General features: G+C 35.7%; 1 protein-coding gene and 2 long non-coding RNA genes across 3 annotated transcripts; all 3 read right to left on the bottom strand.

Annotated features, from left to right (window-relative positions):
* Positions 1 to 3,460: 3,460 nt before the first annotated feature.
* Positions 3,461 to 17,347, bottom strand: LOC147476808 (3-ketoacyl-CoA synthase 11-like). The gene is given in 5 exon segments (XM_086585833.1): positions 3,461 to 3,999; positions 4,921 to 4,930; positions 16,375 to 16,614; positions 16,806 to 16,964; positions 16,967 to 17,347. Coding segments are annotated over 5 exon segments (1,329 nt in total).
* On the bottom strand, positions 8,488 to 15,064 carry LOC147476809 (uncharacterized). Its single transcript, XR_015208509.1, has 4 exons — positions 14,911 to 15,064; positions 14,710 to 14,802; positions 10,553 to 10,763; positions 8,488 to 8,682 (listed from the first exon to the last, which is right to left on the bottom strand). It is a non-coding gene; the product is annotated as an uncharacterized LOC147476809 (long non-coding RNA).
* Positions 9,178 to 9,726, bottom strand: LOC147476810 (uncharacterized). Its single transcript, XR_015208510.1, has 3 exons — positions 9,506 to 9,726; positions 9,360 to 9,423; positions 9,178 to 9,273 (listed from the first exon to the last, which is right to left on the bottom strand). It is a non-coding gene; the product is annotated as an uncharacterized LOC147476810 (long non-coding RNA).
* Positions 17,348 to 19,223: the final 1,876 nt, after the last annotated feature.

Raw genomic sequence — 19,223 nt, 5'->3', positions numbered from 1 at the left:
GTGCATCTAATTTCCGATTTCCCGTTAAATATTATTTGAGATTAGTTCAATGCATTTGAATCTAGTTTTCTGTTTCTCGTTAATTATTTTTTGACGTTAGTTTCATGCAATATTATATATTTTAAAATATTTGTCATTATTTTTTTTTTAATATCTTTTGTGATGTTGTTTTTTGTATAATTTAATTTTCTACATGTAATTTGTTTTGGTTTGGTATATAATTTATTTAAGCCCAACGTCCACTTTAACTAAATCAATAGTTATCTAATTTATTTAAACCAACATCCGCTTTAATTGAATCTCGTTATTCCGCTAAAATTGGAAATTATAAAATTCAGAATTATTGTGGCCGGAATTGTAGTTTTTGAAATCCTTAACTATGACTAAATATCTAAATCCCATAGTGGATGACACATCAAATTGATCCAACTTTATTTGTTAAGCCCATATATATAGTGCATACAATACAATTTTATTTGTTTTGGGTGTACACCCGTACTATTACTTATTTTATGATTAGTTTATTTCTTTTTTCTTTTTTCCTAGTCACATGTGTGGTTAACAAATGCATAAAGTAAATGTTCAAGCAACTAAATTTATTTTTTCCTTTGTTCTTTCATAGTTTCATTGTCAATTTCTAGTGTTAATCTGAGATTTTTCAAGCAACTTCACCTGAGATTAGTGTCAATTTCATAATTTCATTGTCAATTTTTCATGCAACTTTACCTGAGATTAGTGTCAATTTCATAATTTCATTGTCAATTTTTCAAGCAACTTCACCTGAGATTAGTGTAGAAACTATTTTTTGTCGCATAAGGGTTTTAGGAAAATCGTTTTTGGTTGAAACTATTGTTTTTAACAATTTAGTTTGTTGTATATTTTTTTTTTCATAATTAGCTATATTGTTTAGGAAAAGTTGGAGACTTTGTGAAACTTTAAATGGGATTGGTTTTTTTATTTATATCTTACTTTTTCGTAATTAGTAATAGAGTTTAGAAAAAACTGGAGTCTTGGTGAGTGTTAAAAAAAATAGATTGGTGGGGATATAGCTATAATATATATATATATATATATATATATATATATATATATATATATATATATATATATATATATATATATATATATATCTAAGGATTTGGAATTCCTTTTTTTTTTTCCATAATTATAGAGTTTACAAAAAATTAGAGACTATGTAAAACCTTGAAAAATAGAGCCAAGAGGGTATAGCTATAATATATATCTAAGGATAAAATTGATCCTTCATATAAATTTGAGATTAGGAAGAAATTAGCAAATTAACATGTTTAACATACACCTAGACAGGGGAGACCTAAAGAGCCTACCTACTTCTTGAAAGAAAAGGATTTGTACAATGATATATAACCTAGGTGCTAAAGTGACTACGATTTTAAGCCCATATGTAGAAATATTGTTCAAGTGAAAACATTCTAAAGGACTTCTAATGTCAGGGTATTAGTCAAGCAACTATTTCCTATTACGCCAAATTACACTTAGTGGTTGTTTGTTTTTTGGGTTTTCAACATTAAGAGACACTGAAACATAAGTTTTCAGCATTTAGTGGTGTTGAGAGTTGTTTGTTTTTGCAATAGTCTTCAGTGTTTAGTTGCAGAACTCGTCTTCTGCGTTCCGCGATAAAACCCACATTGAATGCTGAATTTCTTTCCTTGTCGAATCATATGACGAACATGCCCATGCTCTTCATCGATCTTCCCAATTTTTTTAGACATAGCTGAGAGAGAAAGAGAGAGAGTTCCCTGATAGCCGCCTAGAGGGAAGAGATATAGAAATCAAGAGATAGATAGAAATAAGAAGAGGTGTCTTCGAAACTCCCGGGGTGGGTTGACAGTTGAAGATGGAAATTCCAAAAGATTTGATATAGTGAACCAAGGTCTATGTGAAACTCTGTATATAGGATATTCTTTGCTAGAGCAGCTATGGTCTATATATTCTCATATATATTTAAGCAATAAAATAATAAACGATGAGCAAAACAAGAAAATAAGAGACATCACATATTTTAGGGTAAGGGTGGAATTTGAGCCGAGCGGTTCGGGCTCGGCTCGAGCTCGTTCATTTAATAAATTAGCCAAGCTTGAGCCTATATTATAACTCGTCTAACAAACGAGCTTCATAAAACTTGGCTCGATAAGCTCAAATAGCATCATCATAGTATAAAATAACATAGCTATTTGGGCTCGGCTCGCTAAAAGTTCGGCTTGGGCTCGTTCATATATTATATGAGCCAAGCTTGAACTTTTTTCAAAGTTTGCTTAATAAACAAGTCAAGCTTGAGTATAGTGAAGCTCGGCCTGATTAGCTTGAGATCCACCTTTATCTTTGGGTGAGGCGCTCTTACCACTAAAAATAAAATAAATAGAATTTAATTTTAATTGTTCAACATTGAGAATTAAGTGAAAAATGAAATAGATTATTTATTTAATATTTAAATTTCTATGATATAAGTTATTTTAAATTGTATCAAAGTCTAATTAAATTGATCGGAACTTGGTATGCCAATATTTTAGTTTTAGATACAGAGAGTAAGGTGGCCAAAATGATTTGTATTCAGCGTTCAGAGTCGAGCCGTTTTTACATAAAACAAGCACGTTTTTATGAGTTCAGTATCAGAGTGTGGGCCAATTCAACATTCAGGATTCAGGAAGGCTCAGAAAAACAAACCAACCTCAGAAGGAACAACTTTGAAAGGGCAAAGTAACGAGCTGCCACGTTTTCATAGCACACGAAGTTCAACATCAAAATCAATCCCTCTATGATCGACCTTCATCCAAATCTCCAGGTCATCTTGTGTGATGATCCAAATATACAATTACAGCTGTTTAATTAGGTTATAGTCGATTTATCTGGTTCTCTGGATACATTTCTGTGGTGTAAAAACTAATTTGTCGTTTATATATAATATGGATAGACACGATTTTTAGAACATATTTTGATAGCTAGGTTATGAACAGGTGACCTCCCCCTTAACACTTAATTGATAAAATTGAACAGTAGTACGAATGTAAACATTTTTTTAGATGTGCATGAATTAAAGCCCAAATATATCAAGTGGTGCTAGTAAACTATATGATTTTACCTCCCAAAGCCCCAAGTAGCAAACTAAAATAAGCGCTCATCACCTCTAAGGCTCTAAATCTAAAGCACCACCGAAAATTGATATCAAAACACGGAAAAAGGGAGAGAAAATCAGCAGAATATGTAGTTATACTGACAGAAGTGTGATGATAGCAATTTAGCCGTCTTTACTCTTCATTGGTTCTCTATCATTGCACATACATTCTTCTATTTTTCCCCTATCATAATTAAGTTTTCTTTTTTATTTCAATTTTATTGTCAAACTAATTATAGATACAAATTAAACGAATAATTCCAAGACCACTTAGTATCACGGAATTGCAGTTCTTTAGCATCAAGTAGATTAATCATGACTGCAGGGGAAATGACTTGAGTGCATAGCCAACTCATCCATCCAAGGATTCTTCTCCAAAGCAGGATCTATAGTCCTTAATGCTTGCCAAATTGCAATGTTGCATTTAAATCCTGATCCAAATGCAACTTGAGACACCTTATCTCTCCATTTAATCCTTCCCTTGGCTTCCAAATATGCTAATTCATACCACAAAGAGCTACTAGAGGTGTTTCCAAATCTATAGAGAGTCATCCTTGAAGGCTCCAACTGTTGTTTGGTTAACTTTAAACTATTCTCTACCTTATCCAGTACAGCTTTTCCTCCAGCATGGATGCAAATGTGATCAAAAGCTAGTTTAAAATCTGGTACATATGGTGCTATTTGGATATTCAACACCTTCCTCTGCACTAAATTTGTGAAAAAGCGTAGTTTTTCTGCATTGGGAACGACTAAAGGGCCAAGTTTAATCACGTTAGTCTTGAGTGCTTCTCCCGCAACTAAAGAAAGCTCCTTGGAAAGGGTTACTCCAACTTTTCCATTAGCATCTTCTGTTAGGATATATATCATGTTTCCTATCATATAATTACGTGATAGGGAACTTCCCATAGAATGGTATCAATTCCTTATTCTTCTCCTAGAATTATGGGATTTACTTGTAACAATTAGTCTATATAAACTCATGTAATGGTTACACTACGATATACAATAAATAATACTCTTACATGGTATCAGTATAGGTATCGATCCACTCTACAAACCCTAGCCACCATCTACAAACCCTAGCCGCCATCTTCCTCGTTCTTTTTTCCGCTGCCTACACACCATGTCTACACCTGAAAACGTACCAGTGAGAACGAGTAATGGTTATCAGGAAATATTATCCTTTGTTAACCCCGAGCGCCCTAAATGGCACGAACTACATTGAGTGGTCCTTAAATGCTCGAAATAAACTTCGAGGCCGGAAGCGCTGGGGATTCATCTCCGGAACTAAGGCTGCTCCAGTCAACACTTCCTCCCCTGAATATGAGGTTTGGGAGGACGACAACTGTATGATTAAATCATGGTTGCTTGATGCCATGACTAAGGATATCAGATCCTTGTTTCTCAGATTATCCACTGCAAAGGAAATCTGGGATACTGCTAAGCTCACCTACTCTGTCAGTCAAGATGCTTCCAAAGCATACCAATTGCATTGTGAAGTATTATCTATTCGTCAAAATGGTGGCACTGTTATTCAATATTTTGAGAAGTTATGCAAATTATGGCAGGAATATGATGCCATTGATGACTGTATTATGGAGTGTCCCACTGATATTGGGCGATATACATCCAAGGTCAATTCCCAACGAGTGTATGCCTTTCTCGCTGGTTTAGACTCTTACTTGGGTGGGGTTCGCAGTCGCATTCTTTCCACAGTCCCTCTCCCAAATCTTCAAACAACTTATGTCATGATATGTGCTGAAGCCAACCGGCATGATGCTATGATGGGCAGTGCACCTGTGGATAGCGTCGCTATAGCTGCTCGCAGAAATTTATCTCTGCCTGACCTGAAGAAAGGAGGGCGCAAATGTAGCCATTGTAATGGAGATAATCACGTTATTGAAACATGTTTCAAACTCCATGGCTACCCGGACTGGCATCATAAAGGTAAGAAGGTATCCGGTACAAATTCTACTTTCAAACATGCTGTTCCTCCAACCCTTCAACCGAGTGAACCTTCTGCAGGTTTGGTGGCATCAACTAGTATGTCCAAATTTGTTCTTAGTTTTTCTACTTGTACTACGTCTAGCGATTGGATAATTGACACAGGTGCTACCGATCATATGACATGCAACTCATCTAACTTTAGCCAATTATTTGCATCTCATTCTAAACATGCAATTACTACTGCCAATGGCGCTTCAGTACCAATTGTTGGTATCGGTATAGTTATTTTACCTACTTCATTACCTATCTCTGATGTTCTATTTGTTCCTTCTCTTGCATGCAATTTGCTCTCGGTAAATAAATTTATCCAAGCTTATAATTGTGTTGGCTTGTTCTTTCCTACTCACTGTCTTTTTCAGAACTTCCATACCAAGGAGAGGATTGGCAGTGGTAAGCTGCGTGATGGATTGTACTATCTGGAAGGTGATGCTCCACCAATTAATAAAAGCTTGGCACATGCAGTAAGTTCACAAAAATTGGAAGACAATATAGAGCAAATATGGCTGTGGCATAAGAGATTAGGTCATCCGTTACTTGGTTATCTTCAACGGCTTTTTCCTTCATTATTTATTGGCTGTAATATTTTGGATATGGTTTGTGAAACTTGTGCTCTGTCTAAAAGCCATCGTACTCATTTTCCTTCATCAACAACTAAAAGTATAACTCCTTTTTTATTGATACATTCAGATGTGTGGGGGCCATCTCTAGTATCTACCCCCATTGGATTAAAATGGTTTGTTTCATTTGTGGATGATTACACTAGAATGACTTGGGTATATTTGATTAAACATAAAAGTGATGTCTGTATGATATTTCGACGTTTTTATCAAATGATACTCACACTATTTGGTATATCTGTCAAAGTTGTTTGCACCGATAATGGAGGAGAATTCTTTAAGCAAGAATTGACTGACTTTATGCATTCTAATGGAATAATTCATCATACTTCATGCCCATAATCTCCTCAACAAAACGGTACTGCAGAACGGAAGAATCGCCACCTTCTGGAAATTTCTCGCTCCTTGTTGATTGGAGGTAATACTCCAAAATACTTATGGGGGGAAGCCCTTAGTACTGCTGTGTATTTGATGAATAGAACACCATCTAGTGTTCTGTCTTTTAGACGACCTTTAGATGTGCTGGCAGAACACTGTACTCTTCCACCTCATGTTCGTTTGCCTCCACGGATTTTTGGATGCGTAGTTTATGTGCACTTATCCTCCAAACATCGCACTAAACTTGATTCACGAGCTATACGATGTACCTTTGTTGGATATGGAACAACTCAGAAAGGATATAGATGTTACGATCCCATTACTCACAAATTTTATATCTCTATGGATGTTGCATTTCATGAATCCGAATTGTATTACTCCATCAAAGAAACCTGCACCGCATGGAATTTCGGAGGGGAGAATACTCCAGAAGGTGTTCTAGAAGTTAGTATTGCTGGTATTGAGAGTGGCACTAGTGGGGAGAATACTCCAAAAGACAGTATTGCCGGTGTTGACCATGCTACTGATCTACCAACAGATAGTCCAATTCATCACGCAACTTCATCACCACCGCCCTCTTCGGCATTACCTAAGGTATCTTTTTCTCCTTCAATTGAACATACTTTAAATTCTCACTACACCCTTCCACCACGTACTAATCGAGGTATACCACCTATTCAATATGAACCTGACCCCAAAGCCAAGATCAAATACCCAATAGGTAATCATGTTTCCTCATGCAAACTCTCAAACTCATATGCATCTTATGTGTGTCAATTATCATCTGTCGCTACACCTAGTACATTGCAGGAAGCTTTGACAGATACTCAATGGACAAAGGCTATGGATGAGGAAATGGATGCTCTTAAAAAGAAATGGCACTTGGGATCTTGTTGCTTTACCATCTGGAAAAAAGACTGTTGGTTGCCGATGGATATTTACCATCAAACACAAAGCAGACGATGGTACTATTGAAATATTTAAAGCTCGCTTGGTGGCAAAAGGATATACTCAATCCTATGGTGTGGATTATCAAGATACATTTGCACCTGTGGCTAAGCTCAATACAGTGCGAGTTCTCTTATCCTTAGCTGTTAATAAAGACTGGCCTCTTCTACAGTTTGTCGTTAAAAATGCTTTCTTACATGGAAATCTTACTGAAGATGTGTACATGGATCCACCTCCGAGAATTTCGGAATTCGAGAATACTTCATTAGTATGCAAGCTCAAGAAAGCCTTGTATGGACTCAAGCAATCTCCACGGGCATGGTTTGGTCGATTCACACAATCTATGGTCAAGTTTGGGTACAAACAAAGCAATGTTGATCACACTTTATTCTTGAAGCATAAAAATGGTAAACTCACTATGTTGATCATGTACGTGGATGACATGATAGTCACAGGTAATGATGCTGATGAAATTTCCTGTCTACAATGTCATTTGACTTCTGAATTTGAGATGAAACAACTTGGCAATTAATCTCAAGTATTTTCTCAAAATTGAGGTTGCACCCTCTCAGCATGGTATATTTCTATCTCAAAGAAAGTACATCTTAGACCTGTTGACCGAAACAAGGTTTCTCGGGTGCAAACCAGCTAATACACCCATTGAACAGCACCACTCACTTTCCCATTGCTTGAGTGATCCAAGTACAGACAAAGGACGCTACCAAAGACTTGTTGGGAGATTGATTTATTTGTCTCATACTCGACCTGATATTGCCTATGCGGTAAGTACAGTAAGCCAATTTATGCATGATCCACGCCAGCCACATATCACTACTAAAAAAAAGGCTTTTTATGACAATTTTTAATTGTCATGAAATACATATCATGACACTTTTTGATTGAAAAACTAGCCGTCATTACTGAGGGTGTCATAAAAAGTCAACCAAAATCGTCATTAAATTTATGACGGTTCATAGAAAGACGTCGTAAAAGGTCCTCCCATTATGACATGTATGTATTAGTCTTTAAAACGTCATAGTAGGTAAATTTTATTATGACACCTCATATGTAACCATCATTAATTATAGTTAGAATCGTCAAGAAATTAACAATATTTTCTAACAGTTCACGTCGGAACCGTCATGAAATGCCCATTGACTACTGTAGAACTATCATAAAATGCCTATCCACATAATTTACACTGTGACAGTTCTTCTACAACCGTCATCTATTTTTTTTTTTAATTTATATTATATATATTTTTATTATATTTTTTCCAGTAAAAAATACTGTATAATAACCTGTAATTCAATTCCTAACCTGTAAATTTATTTCACCAATAAAACAGCTATAAAATTCTCAAAAATAAAATTAGAACACCCACAGTAACTTCAATCCATATATTTTCAAACCATTCGAAAATACTTATTCCTTATATCAATTTATCATTTATCCAACATCATTGAAAAATGCTAAATACATTTATTTGATAGCACATTCAACCAAATTAAAAATCATTCTAATCAACTCCATCATCAACAAATTAAGTATTATCCATCGATCGATCGAACGCTGTCAAACCTAAAAAACAAATAAAGTAAAAAAAACATTATTAGTAAATTTGCTACCAAAAACTCAAGCCACTGACAAAAAACAGACTATTTTATATAGGCATGAGGATAACAATGCGATGAGACCTAGTTTAGTTCTCTCACAATTGAAGAAAAAATAAATGAAAATACTTACAATGCAAATGGACTGTGGTTCAAGATATACACTATTACATTTAAAGTCATCCCATACCTCAAAGCAGCAAACAAAATAAAAACATGCAAAATACTATTATCGCAATACATACACATATCTTTGGCTTAGCAAGATAAATCATTTGATAAAGTCAATAAACTCCATACGAATTTCAATAAGCTCAGCAGTGGTATAGGTGATAGTGTTGGCCAGCTCCATTAGTTACACGAGTACGTCAAGTCAACAAAGAATTTAGTATATATGATATTCGTTTACAAGAAAGAATTACATAGATATTTTAGAATATATTAACAAGAAAGACTTGCTAACCTTCGTCTTAATTGATTGACTAGGATCCATCATAAAATGTCTCATGAACCGCAAGACATAATATCCACACTCGTATCCTCCTGGTTGAATTGGGCACTACACAAAAGCATAAACAAATTGTCAAAACACATTCAATACACTAAACTAAGTAAATCTTTCACATTCAAGTACTGTATATTTACCTTGACATAGTCCCACTCTGGTTCCACTCTTTTTCCTTCACTTAATGCTAATGTTTTCATCCCACTAAAAAAAAGAACTTTACAATTAAGTTACAAGTTGTTTGCATATATGACATACAAAATAAAAATAAGATTCATCAACTCACGTGTTCACCATGCATCTTAGCTTTATATCAGGGACACCTCCAGTTGAATCAAGAAAATATACTTTTTTTGCACTTACGTCAATAATTACCAAAACTCAATGAATCCTATATAACCATATATAGGAGTTAAGAAAGTACACGGATTCTGGTCGCGGTTTGCATAGACTTCAATCTATGTGAGCAATTCAAACATAGAAGGGTTTGAGAAGAGTAATATTGAACTCAATAAAATATATATACATATACCTCGCGTACCAGAAAATTACCCTTGCAACCTCCATATTTGAAGGGATTCCCTTCATAACCATCATGGCATGCACAACTGTAACCTCTTGGAGTAGTAATGCATAGGCTTCTTGGATCTTTACATGCACAAGTCGTTTGGTTTTCCTGGGCCTCTTGACATGATACATTTTTTGCCACCCACTCCATTGCAGTAGGTAGTGGCTGCTGATATGGTTTACTAAGCTAGAGGCCAATTTAAGCTTCTCGTACTGGGTGACATCTTTGGCAGCTATGATTGCATAGCTGCATTGAGATAGCACTCAAGCTCGTTTCTCCGGACTCATGGCGAAACTGTCAGTCCTCCAGGAATACGAGGTGGTCAGTTCCTTAGGGAGAGAGGTCTGGCAGCAGCCATTTTTGCCGTTGCACTTGGATTGTTAGGTTGTGGACTTATCAGGGCAGTATGATGTGCACCCGTAAAGGTGATCACTCAAGTCAGGCTCAAGAAGTGAGCAGTTGTGTCGCAGCCCATGGCTACGAACTTGTTTTTGCTGGGAGAGACAGAGAAGATCTAACGTTCAAATGGTTCAAACTCTTTAATCTTAATTTTGCCCAAGTGATGACGTTCAATGCACGAAAGACTTGTGTTTATATTCATCAGAAACAAGATCGTCAATTACGGCTTAGTTTTTACTTAGCAAACACCAAGAGAATGCTGTATAAGCATCCATTTTTTGCAAGTAATTGTTTTAGTTGCATATGGTTTATTAAAACTCAAAAGAAAACGACAAAATATACAAATTTTGAGGATATTCCACATACCATTTCTTTGGGCCTCCTTTCTCTGAAATTTGTAGAAATTCAGTCCAACATCATTACTTTTCTTTTTTCCCATCTTTTCCAGAACAACAGCTAGAGCAACAGAGCCCATGGTTGTTCCACTTTTAGCATCTGTAGTTTTCTTTCTGCCTTTGTGTTGTCCAACTACAGTCCATCCACCATCTGCAGCTTCCGCTTCTTTCTCTTTTCGTGCCTATATTTCAGTAAGTAATTAAGAACTTTTCTTTGGGAATGAAAAGGACTCTAAATTACAATGTACAAACACCAAGAGAAAGGCAACAAAATCGCATCTCAAATTCTTATTTTTTCTTTTAAAGTCATAACTATTAGCATTTATTTACTTTGTGGGTGTACTCCTGAATGCGGACGTACTTAATTATGCGGACGTACCTTGGGTTTTAACCTCACATGATTTATATGCACATGGAATTACATATTGAGGAAGCGAAGTTGCTTTCCAAATGAATTGACACTCGTATTTCTTCCTCATCATGTGTCCTAAGAAATGGAAGTGTCATAAGGAATAATAGCTTCTAAGACCCTAATATATTTTCCAAGGACAACAACGGAGAATTAAACCTGCACACTTTTAAAATGGGTAATTCAAATCCATCATAATCATCACTTCTCTCTTTCAATTCAATGCCTCATACGTGGAAACCTACAAGAGAAGATTGTTTGGCTGAACCTTATTCGTATCAGTTATTCTCTTAAGAAGTCACTGAGAAGTGTCAAATCAGAATCCCATCCAACAAAATTTACTTCCCACAGTCCCAAGCCTTCAACTGATTAGCATAGAAGTGTTTCTCCACAAGAGATACCTGAGTCTCTGATGCCTGGATAAAGAAACTGGCACCAACACGATAACACATATGGAGGAATAAAACAGAATTACCTTTTTTCTTTTTCTTTTTCTATTTTTTTTTTTTGTCATAAAAAATCAGAAGGAATGAAACTGAGCTTCACAGAATCTAGGACATGGTTACACTTGAAACTTCATATACTTATCGGTGTGTACCAGACTTCCATCGTTCTTATAATCAATGCCCTCTTGACACATCAATCCGTCTTCGCTCATTCTATTGTTCTAGTGTAGGGCAGGCCGGCATAGCTAGTAATTCGCCGAATTATTGGCGGATTTTTGAATGATACGGTTTAATTTGCGAATTGGTTGGGCCAGTCTTATAATTGCCGAATTATTCACAAATTATAAGGTTTGGCGAATAAAATGAATAATTTGGCAAATTTTTGAATGATACCGTTTAATTTGCGAATTGGTTGGACCGGGCCTTAGTTGGAACCAAAAATAAATGTGTTAGTAATAGTAAGTAGCACCAAAAATTTGACATTTGTATTATTTTTTTATGAATAAAATTGTAAAAATAAAAATAAAAACGTTATATACTTATATATCAAAATTTTAAATGTAAAATATATAGCCGAATTTTAAAAGAATGCATTAAGATATACCCCCGTTTAAAACACGATATCGTATTTTTACCGTTAGCGTTTTATTGGACCGAATATTTAAAAGTATTATTATTGAAAATTTCGAATCTTAGGCGAATAATTGCCGTATCAAACTTTTGCCGTCCACGAATTTACTAGCTATGGGGCAGGGTCACACTTTAAATCAATAGAAATTAAGTTAATTTTCAATGTCTAGAAGAAATAGTACGCATCCTTCTTGAGGGTACTCAATTTAGCACGAATTCTCTACATTTCTTCACTTCTCTGATTATCTGAATTTAGTCAATTTACACAATAATCATTACCTTTTTTGTTTTCCCTAATCAACGTAATTTGGTATGGTACAAATGTTTCTCTCAAAATAGTAACAAGCAAGACAAAAGTACAGAACAAACAAACTTTTGAAATATAATTATTATAAAATAGAAAACCGAAATAGAGTTCTGCTAAGTAAAACTAGTATGAAGTCATGAACAAGTATTTGATATCTGATGGACTCGAAATCGATTCGTCATAAGTTTCGGATCGACTCCACAAGTTTTTAGACCTTGCAAAAAAGGAGTCCGAATTTGTTCACCAGCATATTTGCTGGTGAAATCTACCAGCGCTAGTAGGAGCCACGTGTATTACTAAAACTCCCCCATTTTCTTTTTTCTGTTTTTAGAGAAACTAATCAAAAATGAAACCAATAAGGGAATAACGATTTCCTCCAAGATTTTTGTCTCCCAAATATTGGCTTACTCTCTCCCCACTTCTCCCCAACTTGTTCTCTTCTTCAGTCCCTTTCTTCTCTACTCTAAAATGAAAAAAACTTAAAATGAACATTATAGTAAGTTCTTGCATCTTCTTTTGATCGCGGGTGAGCACTGGAGGTTTGTGCCATCCTCGGAAAGGATATAGTTATGGATTTCAAATGAAGGGCTTATGGAGTTATGGGTGGAGTACGTGGATATAATTTTGATGACACGTAAGTTAACATGACCTTACGATGCATTTCAAGTGAAGGAGAACAAATTCTAGGTGCTTTATGGTCAACATGAATAATGCAATGCCGAACCTTAGAAGGCTATGAAGCAGATCAACAACAGATTTCCTTGGGTTTAGTATGACTTTTACGGTTTTACTATACCTTAATGGAGACATGTACTGACGTACAATTGATCTATTTTGCAGAGCTTTCCATTAATTTTAGTTCTCCATTAGACTTAAAATTAGGTATCATTATATGAAGAACTCATGTACACCAAGTCACCAACCTTGGCATAAACCTTCTCACAAATAAATAAACAGTAAGAAAGATATAGGTCGTTGTCTGTCATCTTTTATTATTTGGTCATGGTTATACTATGGCCGTCCCATTTTAGCTTTTATTGACATTTCACAATCTAATTCAATTAATAAAATAGGTAACTGGCAACAAAACAAGAAACAACATCTGACTACACCAAAAGAAATGACCACAAATTCTGTATGCACTGGCGGCAATCTGGCTTCATAGACTCAATAGCTAACTGTTCATCTGGTATGTGGTCTGGTTACGAAAAAATGGCCGATTACATACTTGTACTATATATTTTCACAATCAGTTCTTCGAAGGTCATTGTATTAGTTTAAAAACTATGAATAGCATCTAAACATGCATCGTCATTGCCTTTTGCATGTGTTTGAACCAATAATCCAAAAGTCAATAATCTAGGAGTTAATTAACACTTCGCTAGACCAAGTGCTTTGCTGAGGGAAATTGTCATTGCCCTTTGTGTTTGAACTAAAGCATGTTTAAGTGAAGCAAGTATTATCTGAAAGTGACCGACTTCAATGCTTCATGAAAGTTGATACTGGGAAGAGCTTTAAAAGGGATTAACCTCCTAAAATAGGTTTTGCACTGCAAAGAAAGCGCCTCACGGCCCATTTGTTGGGTATTAACCTATTTTTATTTGAATTGTCAGCGTTCATTATTTGTTTTTATAAATTGATTCAATGAACACAGAAGAGTGGAGAAGAAAAGAAGAAGAGGGATGGAGGGAGACAACGGATGTCGGAGGGAAGTGGGGAGAAAATCTTGGAGGAAATGGTTATTTCTTTACTAGTTTTTTGGATATATTTTTAGTTAGTTTTTCTAAAATAGAAAAAAGAAAAAAGAAAAAATGGGAGTTTTAGTAATACACGTGGGCTCCTACTAGCGCTGGTAGATTTCACCAACAAATATGCTGGTGAACAAATTCGGACTCACAAAAAAGAACTGGCACCATTATTGATTCCATGTAATCCTCTAACGCCACAATACATCCTATATACAAAAAAAATATCTACTTCCTTCACACACGCAAAAAGACAAGGAAGCACAAGCATACGTAAATATATATGTCCGCCAATGCAACCATGCAAAAAACTCTACTAACGTGCAGACTTAGCTAAAAAAGAAAAGTAGATATAAAAACATACATTTTGCAGAATGTAATACTCCACAAATGAAGGGCAAAGAAAAAGATAAAAAAATATGTCAAAAAACTTATCCATACTTTTCATTCCTTTGGAGCAGTCCACATCCACTGATGAAATTTGATAAACCTCGCTTCCTACAGATCCACTTCCTTTATTGATTATGTTACTACATATCCACTTCCTTTATTGATTAGTAAAAAGTATTAAAAACCCTAATTATTAGTTACCTTGGCTACAACAAGTTTCCTTCCACAGATCAAACAATTTCGTGTTGAAATATTGAATAAAGGTTTATCCTTTTCGGTACCGCAACAAGTAACCTTCAAAATCGATCGGTAAAAAAAAATCTTATTAGTCGTGAATTGAGCAAGATGGAGAAGAGGAAGAAATGGTTGGAAGAAGAAACGAGGAGGAAGATGAACACTTACATTGACAACAGCATCAGTAGTGAAGGCGGCAGCAATAACCAACACCAATTTTCCTCTTTTTGTTTACTCTTTTTTCACTTGAGGGGTTGCGAAATAAAAACAATCCCACTGAACATTTTCGTCGGTTTTTTGTTTTCTTTTAATTTTAGTCCCAATTTTGCTATTTACTTCTTTTAACACATTGGTAACACTTGTATAACCGTTAGTTAATATCTAATAGAGGTCACAAAATAATTCCAATAATTTACTAACGGTTACGCAACTTTGTAACGGAACTCTAATTGTCATTAATTTACTAACGGCTAAGTATGTGTTACAAACGAAAAATTTCAATTGTTAGAAAATCTCTATTGTAATATCGTGGAAGGAAAAAGTTAAACAATTTTTTACTTGACGTTTGTGAAAATGAACTCATAAATTAGACACCAAACTTGACACATTGATAAAAAAAACGTCAAAAATATTTATGACGGCTAACCTATAACAGTCAACATTAACATCATGCGTCATAAAGTGAACGGTAAGTATACAATTGTTACTCACTAATTTAACACATTGATAAAAAAACGTCACATATATTTATGATGCCTGACCTATAACCGTCAACATTTGACATCAAGCGTCATAAAATTAACGGTGAGATAGAAATAATGACGGGTTATACGGAAGTCGTCAAGGTAGAAAAAAAATAGCCGTCATAAAAAGCCCTTTTTTTAGTAGTGTATGGATGCTGTAGAGCGCATTCTGAGATACTTAAAGTCGACTCTGGGCAAAGGTCTATTATTCTCTAAACATGGACATTTGAATGTGGATGGATTTACAGATGCCGATTGGGTAGGTTCCGTTGATAATCGAAGATCTACCTCTGGCTATCTCACTTTTGTTGGGGGGAACCTTGTGACTTGGAGGAGTAAGAAACAATCGGTAGTCTCAAGATCCAGCGCAAAAGCTGAATACCGCGGTATGGCATTAGGAGTGTGTGAGTTACTATGGCTAAAAATATTACTAACTGAATTGGGATTTCCTCCTCTACAAGCAATAAATCTCTATTGTGATAACATGTCTACCATAGAAATTGCTTATAACCCTGTTCAACATGACAGAACCAAGCATGTAGAGATAGACAGACATTTTATAAAAGAGAATCTTGATGCGGGCATAATCAGATTTCCCTTTGTCCGGTCAACTCAACAACTTGCAAACATTCTGACTAAAGCTGTGGTAAATGTGCTTACCGATTCTCTTATCAAGATGGGCATGAATGACATCCACGCACCACCTTGAGGAGGGGTGTTAGGATATATATCAAGTTTCCTATCATATAATTACGTGATAGGAAACTTCCCATAGAATGGTATCAATCCCTTATTCTTCTCTTAGAATTATGGGATTTACTTGTAACAATTAGTCTATATAAACTCATGTAATGGTTACACTACGATATACAAGAAATAATACTCTTACATCTTCTTCCTGAAAAGCACAATAGTATCCACGGTCTTCATTGGCTTTGTGAGTACGGACGAGGTGATTGAGTTGGTACTTGGCGTGTTTAGCATCTGAAGGCCGATTGGATAGGAGGATGGCTCCTGCACCCATGCGAAAGAGGCAGTTCGAGACCAGCATTGAGCGTTTGCTGCCAAAATACCAGTTGAGCGTAATGTTCTCAGTGCTCACTACCAAGGCATATGTGTTGGGGTGTTCCTGTGGTTCAAAAGAAAATGCTCATCAGTCACTATTATATACGGCTCATCAAACTGACAATATTTTAGACATATTTTTACCAATGATCACCTTAATATTCTCCTATTCTAAAATTTAGATTTATTAAACATATTTAATGAGATGCTTGGAAAAGTTCACTTAAAACTTAGTTTGGAAAGCAGAAAACCAACTTGGAGAAGATGCTTGGCAAGGTCAATCGATATGAGCCCTGCACTACAACCCATACCACCAAGATTGTAGCTCAAAACACTACTATCCAGCTTGTAGTAATTAACAATCATTGAACATAGAGAAGGCGTCGGGTTAAATAGGATGGCGTCGGGTTAAATAGGCTACTGTTTGCTATTATAATCCCAATGTCAGTAGCCTTAATCGAAGTTTTTGCTAAAAGTTCATTGATCGCTCCATACATGACCGTCTCCATTTCATGCCTGGCCTCAGCCATGCATGGATTGGGCGGTAACCCCCACATGGCCCTTGGTAAGTATGTTGACTGGCCTAAACCTGATTTCTCCATTATAGTTTTTTGAAACTCTAGACTTTCTTCAGAAAATATTTGCAGAAGTGCAGAACGTTCAATAAAAACGTCATGGCTACACTTGAACATGTCTTCGGGCTTATAACACGAGAAATCAATTAGAAATAGTTTAGGCCAGCTACTATTGAGAGTACGTATGACAGTTGATAATTTAGTTAGAGAAAAGAAGAGCATTAAACAGATGAAAATGTGGATGATATTGAAGTTGAAAGGGTTGCAATTGAAAAACTTGAAAAAATAAAAAAAATTGAGTTTCAAGAACTGTGGACATATATCTGCCATGATTCACCAAGCAAATTTTGCTCACTAATCTCTCAAACTGTTCAGTGTTCACTCATAAGTCATAACTAGCTCATGGTATGCTCTCACATTATATCTAATGGCAGGGTATCTATAGAATGTTCCCCCCACGTGCTAACAATAAACCAATTTGAGCGGTGCATGTTTTTTCCAAATTTCAACTCCTTGCAATCTGATGCCCTACACAACTGTTTGTTGGTTGGTCATCTAAATGCGCATTCTTATGATTATACCTATTTTTGTAAGGAGCCGACAGTTTTTTTTTAAGAACTGTCAGAGACTTGAAGCCCTCCCTGGCGTTCTTGCATAATTTTACACTTCGTTGGGACCGTATGTACGATCAGAGTTTTGTTTTAATTTTGATAAACATTCTGATGAGCCGATCACATATCAAATGTGCTATCAAGTTTGGAAAAACTGAGAGCAGTCTGTTGCCAGGTATGCATCTTAATTGGATTAGTCACACCTGCTTCTAATTTTCCACTACTAAATCCACGTTTGTTTACTGTTTTATTTCTCTGGTCTCTATTCACGTGGTTTTCCAAAAGCGATATTGGCGAATTTGGTAGTTAACATTTATCAGTGAATATGCACTTTAGGTCAATTTTCTGTTGATTCATGTGGTTGGTTTTCTGAAGATGTTATTTTCTGTAGGGCTGTTAATGGGCAGTTCAGGCCAGAAGCAAGATTGAATCCGAACCGATAAAATAGGGACTTAGAACTTAAATGTTGTCTGATAAGACTATTGGGCCAGTTATGGACATATCCCCGTCCAACCCGATAACGGCCCGGTCCTAATACTAAGGTTATTTTTTTAGTTTTTCAAATAAGTGCTATTAAATTTGTAACTACTAGTATACATAAAATGTTAAGAGGCTTAATAGATTAGTGTTGTAGTAGCCACATATAAGGCTTGGGTTTGAATCTTTACTACACTCTATTTCAGTTTTTTTTAGAGAAATAATAAAAAAATACACTATTTCCATATAATCTTATTGGACCTAGGCCAGGCCCAAATCCAATCATGTCCAACGTAACGGGATCTAGACCGGGACTTGGACCTTCTAAATGTAAATATATTTTGGACGGGACTTGGACATAGGTGAATCTTGTTTAAGTCCGGCCCGTTGACAGTCCTAATTTTCAGTTTTTGCAACTTGCAGTCTTGGTTCACAACTAATATTTTTGAAACTAATAATAATTGAGTGCAACACGGACGAGAGTGTAAAAAAAAACCGTTGACCCATCATCCGGTAGGGTACCCGGTCTTCACCCGCCATCCAAACCCTCACCGACCCAAAAACACACCCGCCCCGCCCCGCCACCATTTTTACGCGGTCGGGCTATGGGTGTAGGTTCTGTACTCAAACTCGACCCATCAAACTGCCCGACCCGCACCGTGTCAAAAGTCGTTGACCTGCACAATTTCAAGACTCTAACTCTAATATTTTTGTATTTTGTTTATATTTTCTTTTAACTTTTGTAGGAATTTGAGATATATGAATACAAACTTATGAGTTCAACATCAATTTTACATATTCAAGTTTGAATATTTGACAAATATCAAAATTTCAAATTCAACTTTTGAATTTTCACTACTAAAATAAGGGTTTTTTGTGTCACTTTTTAAGTGACACAAGAAGTCACTTGTGTCACTTTTGAAACTAATTTTGAAGTGACCTATAAGCCCCCAACACATAAAGTTCTACCAAAAGTGACACAAAAGCCTTACTAAATGCGTCACTTTTTG

Source organism: Coptis chinensis, chromosome 9, assembly GCF_015680905.1.
Source record: "Coptis chinensis isolate HL-2020 chromosome 9, ASM1568090v1, whole genome shotgun sequence".
Taxonomy (NCBI): domain Eukaryota; kingdom Viridiplantae; phylum Streptophyta; class Magnoliopsida; order Ranunculales; family Ranunculaceae; genus Coptis; species Coptis chinensis.
Note: the sequence above shows the minus strand (reverse complement) of the source record. Positions and strands in the feature narration are given on the sequence as shown.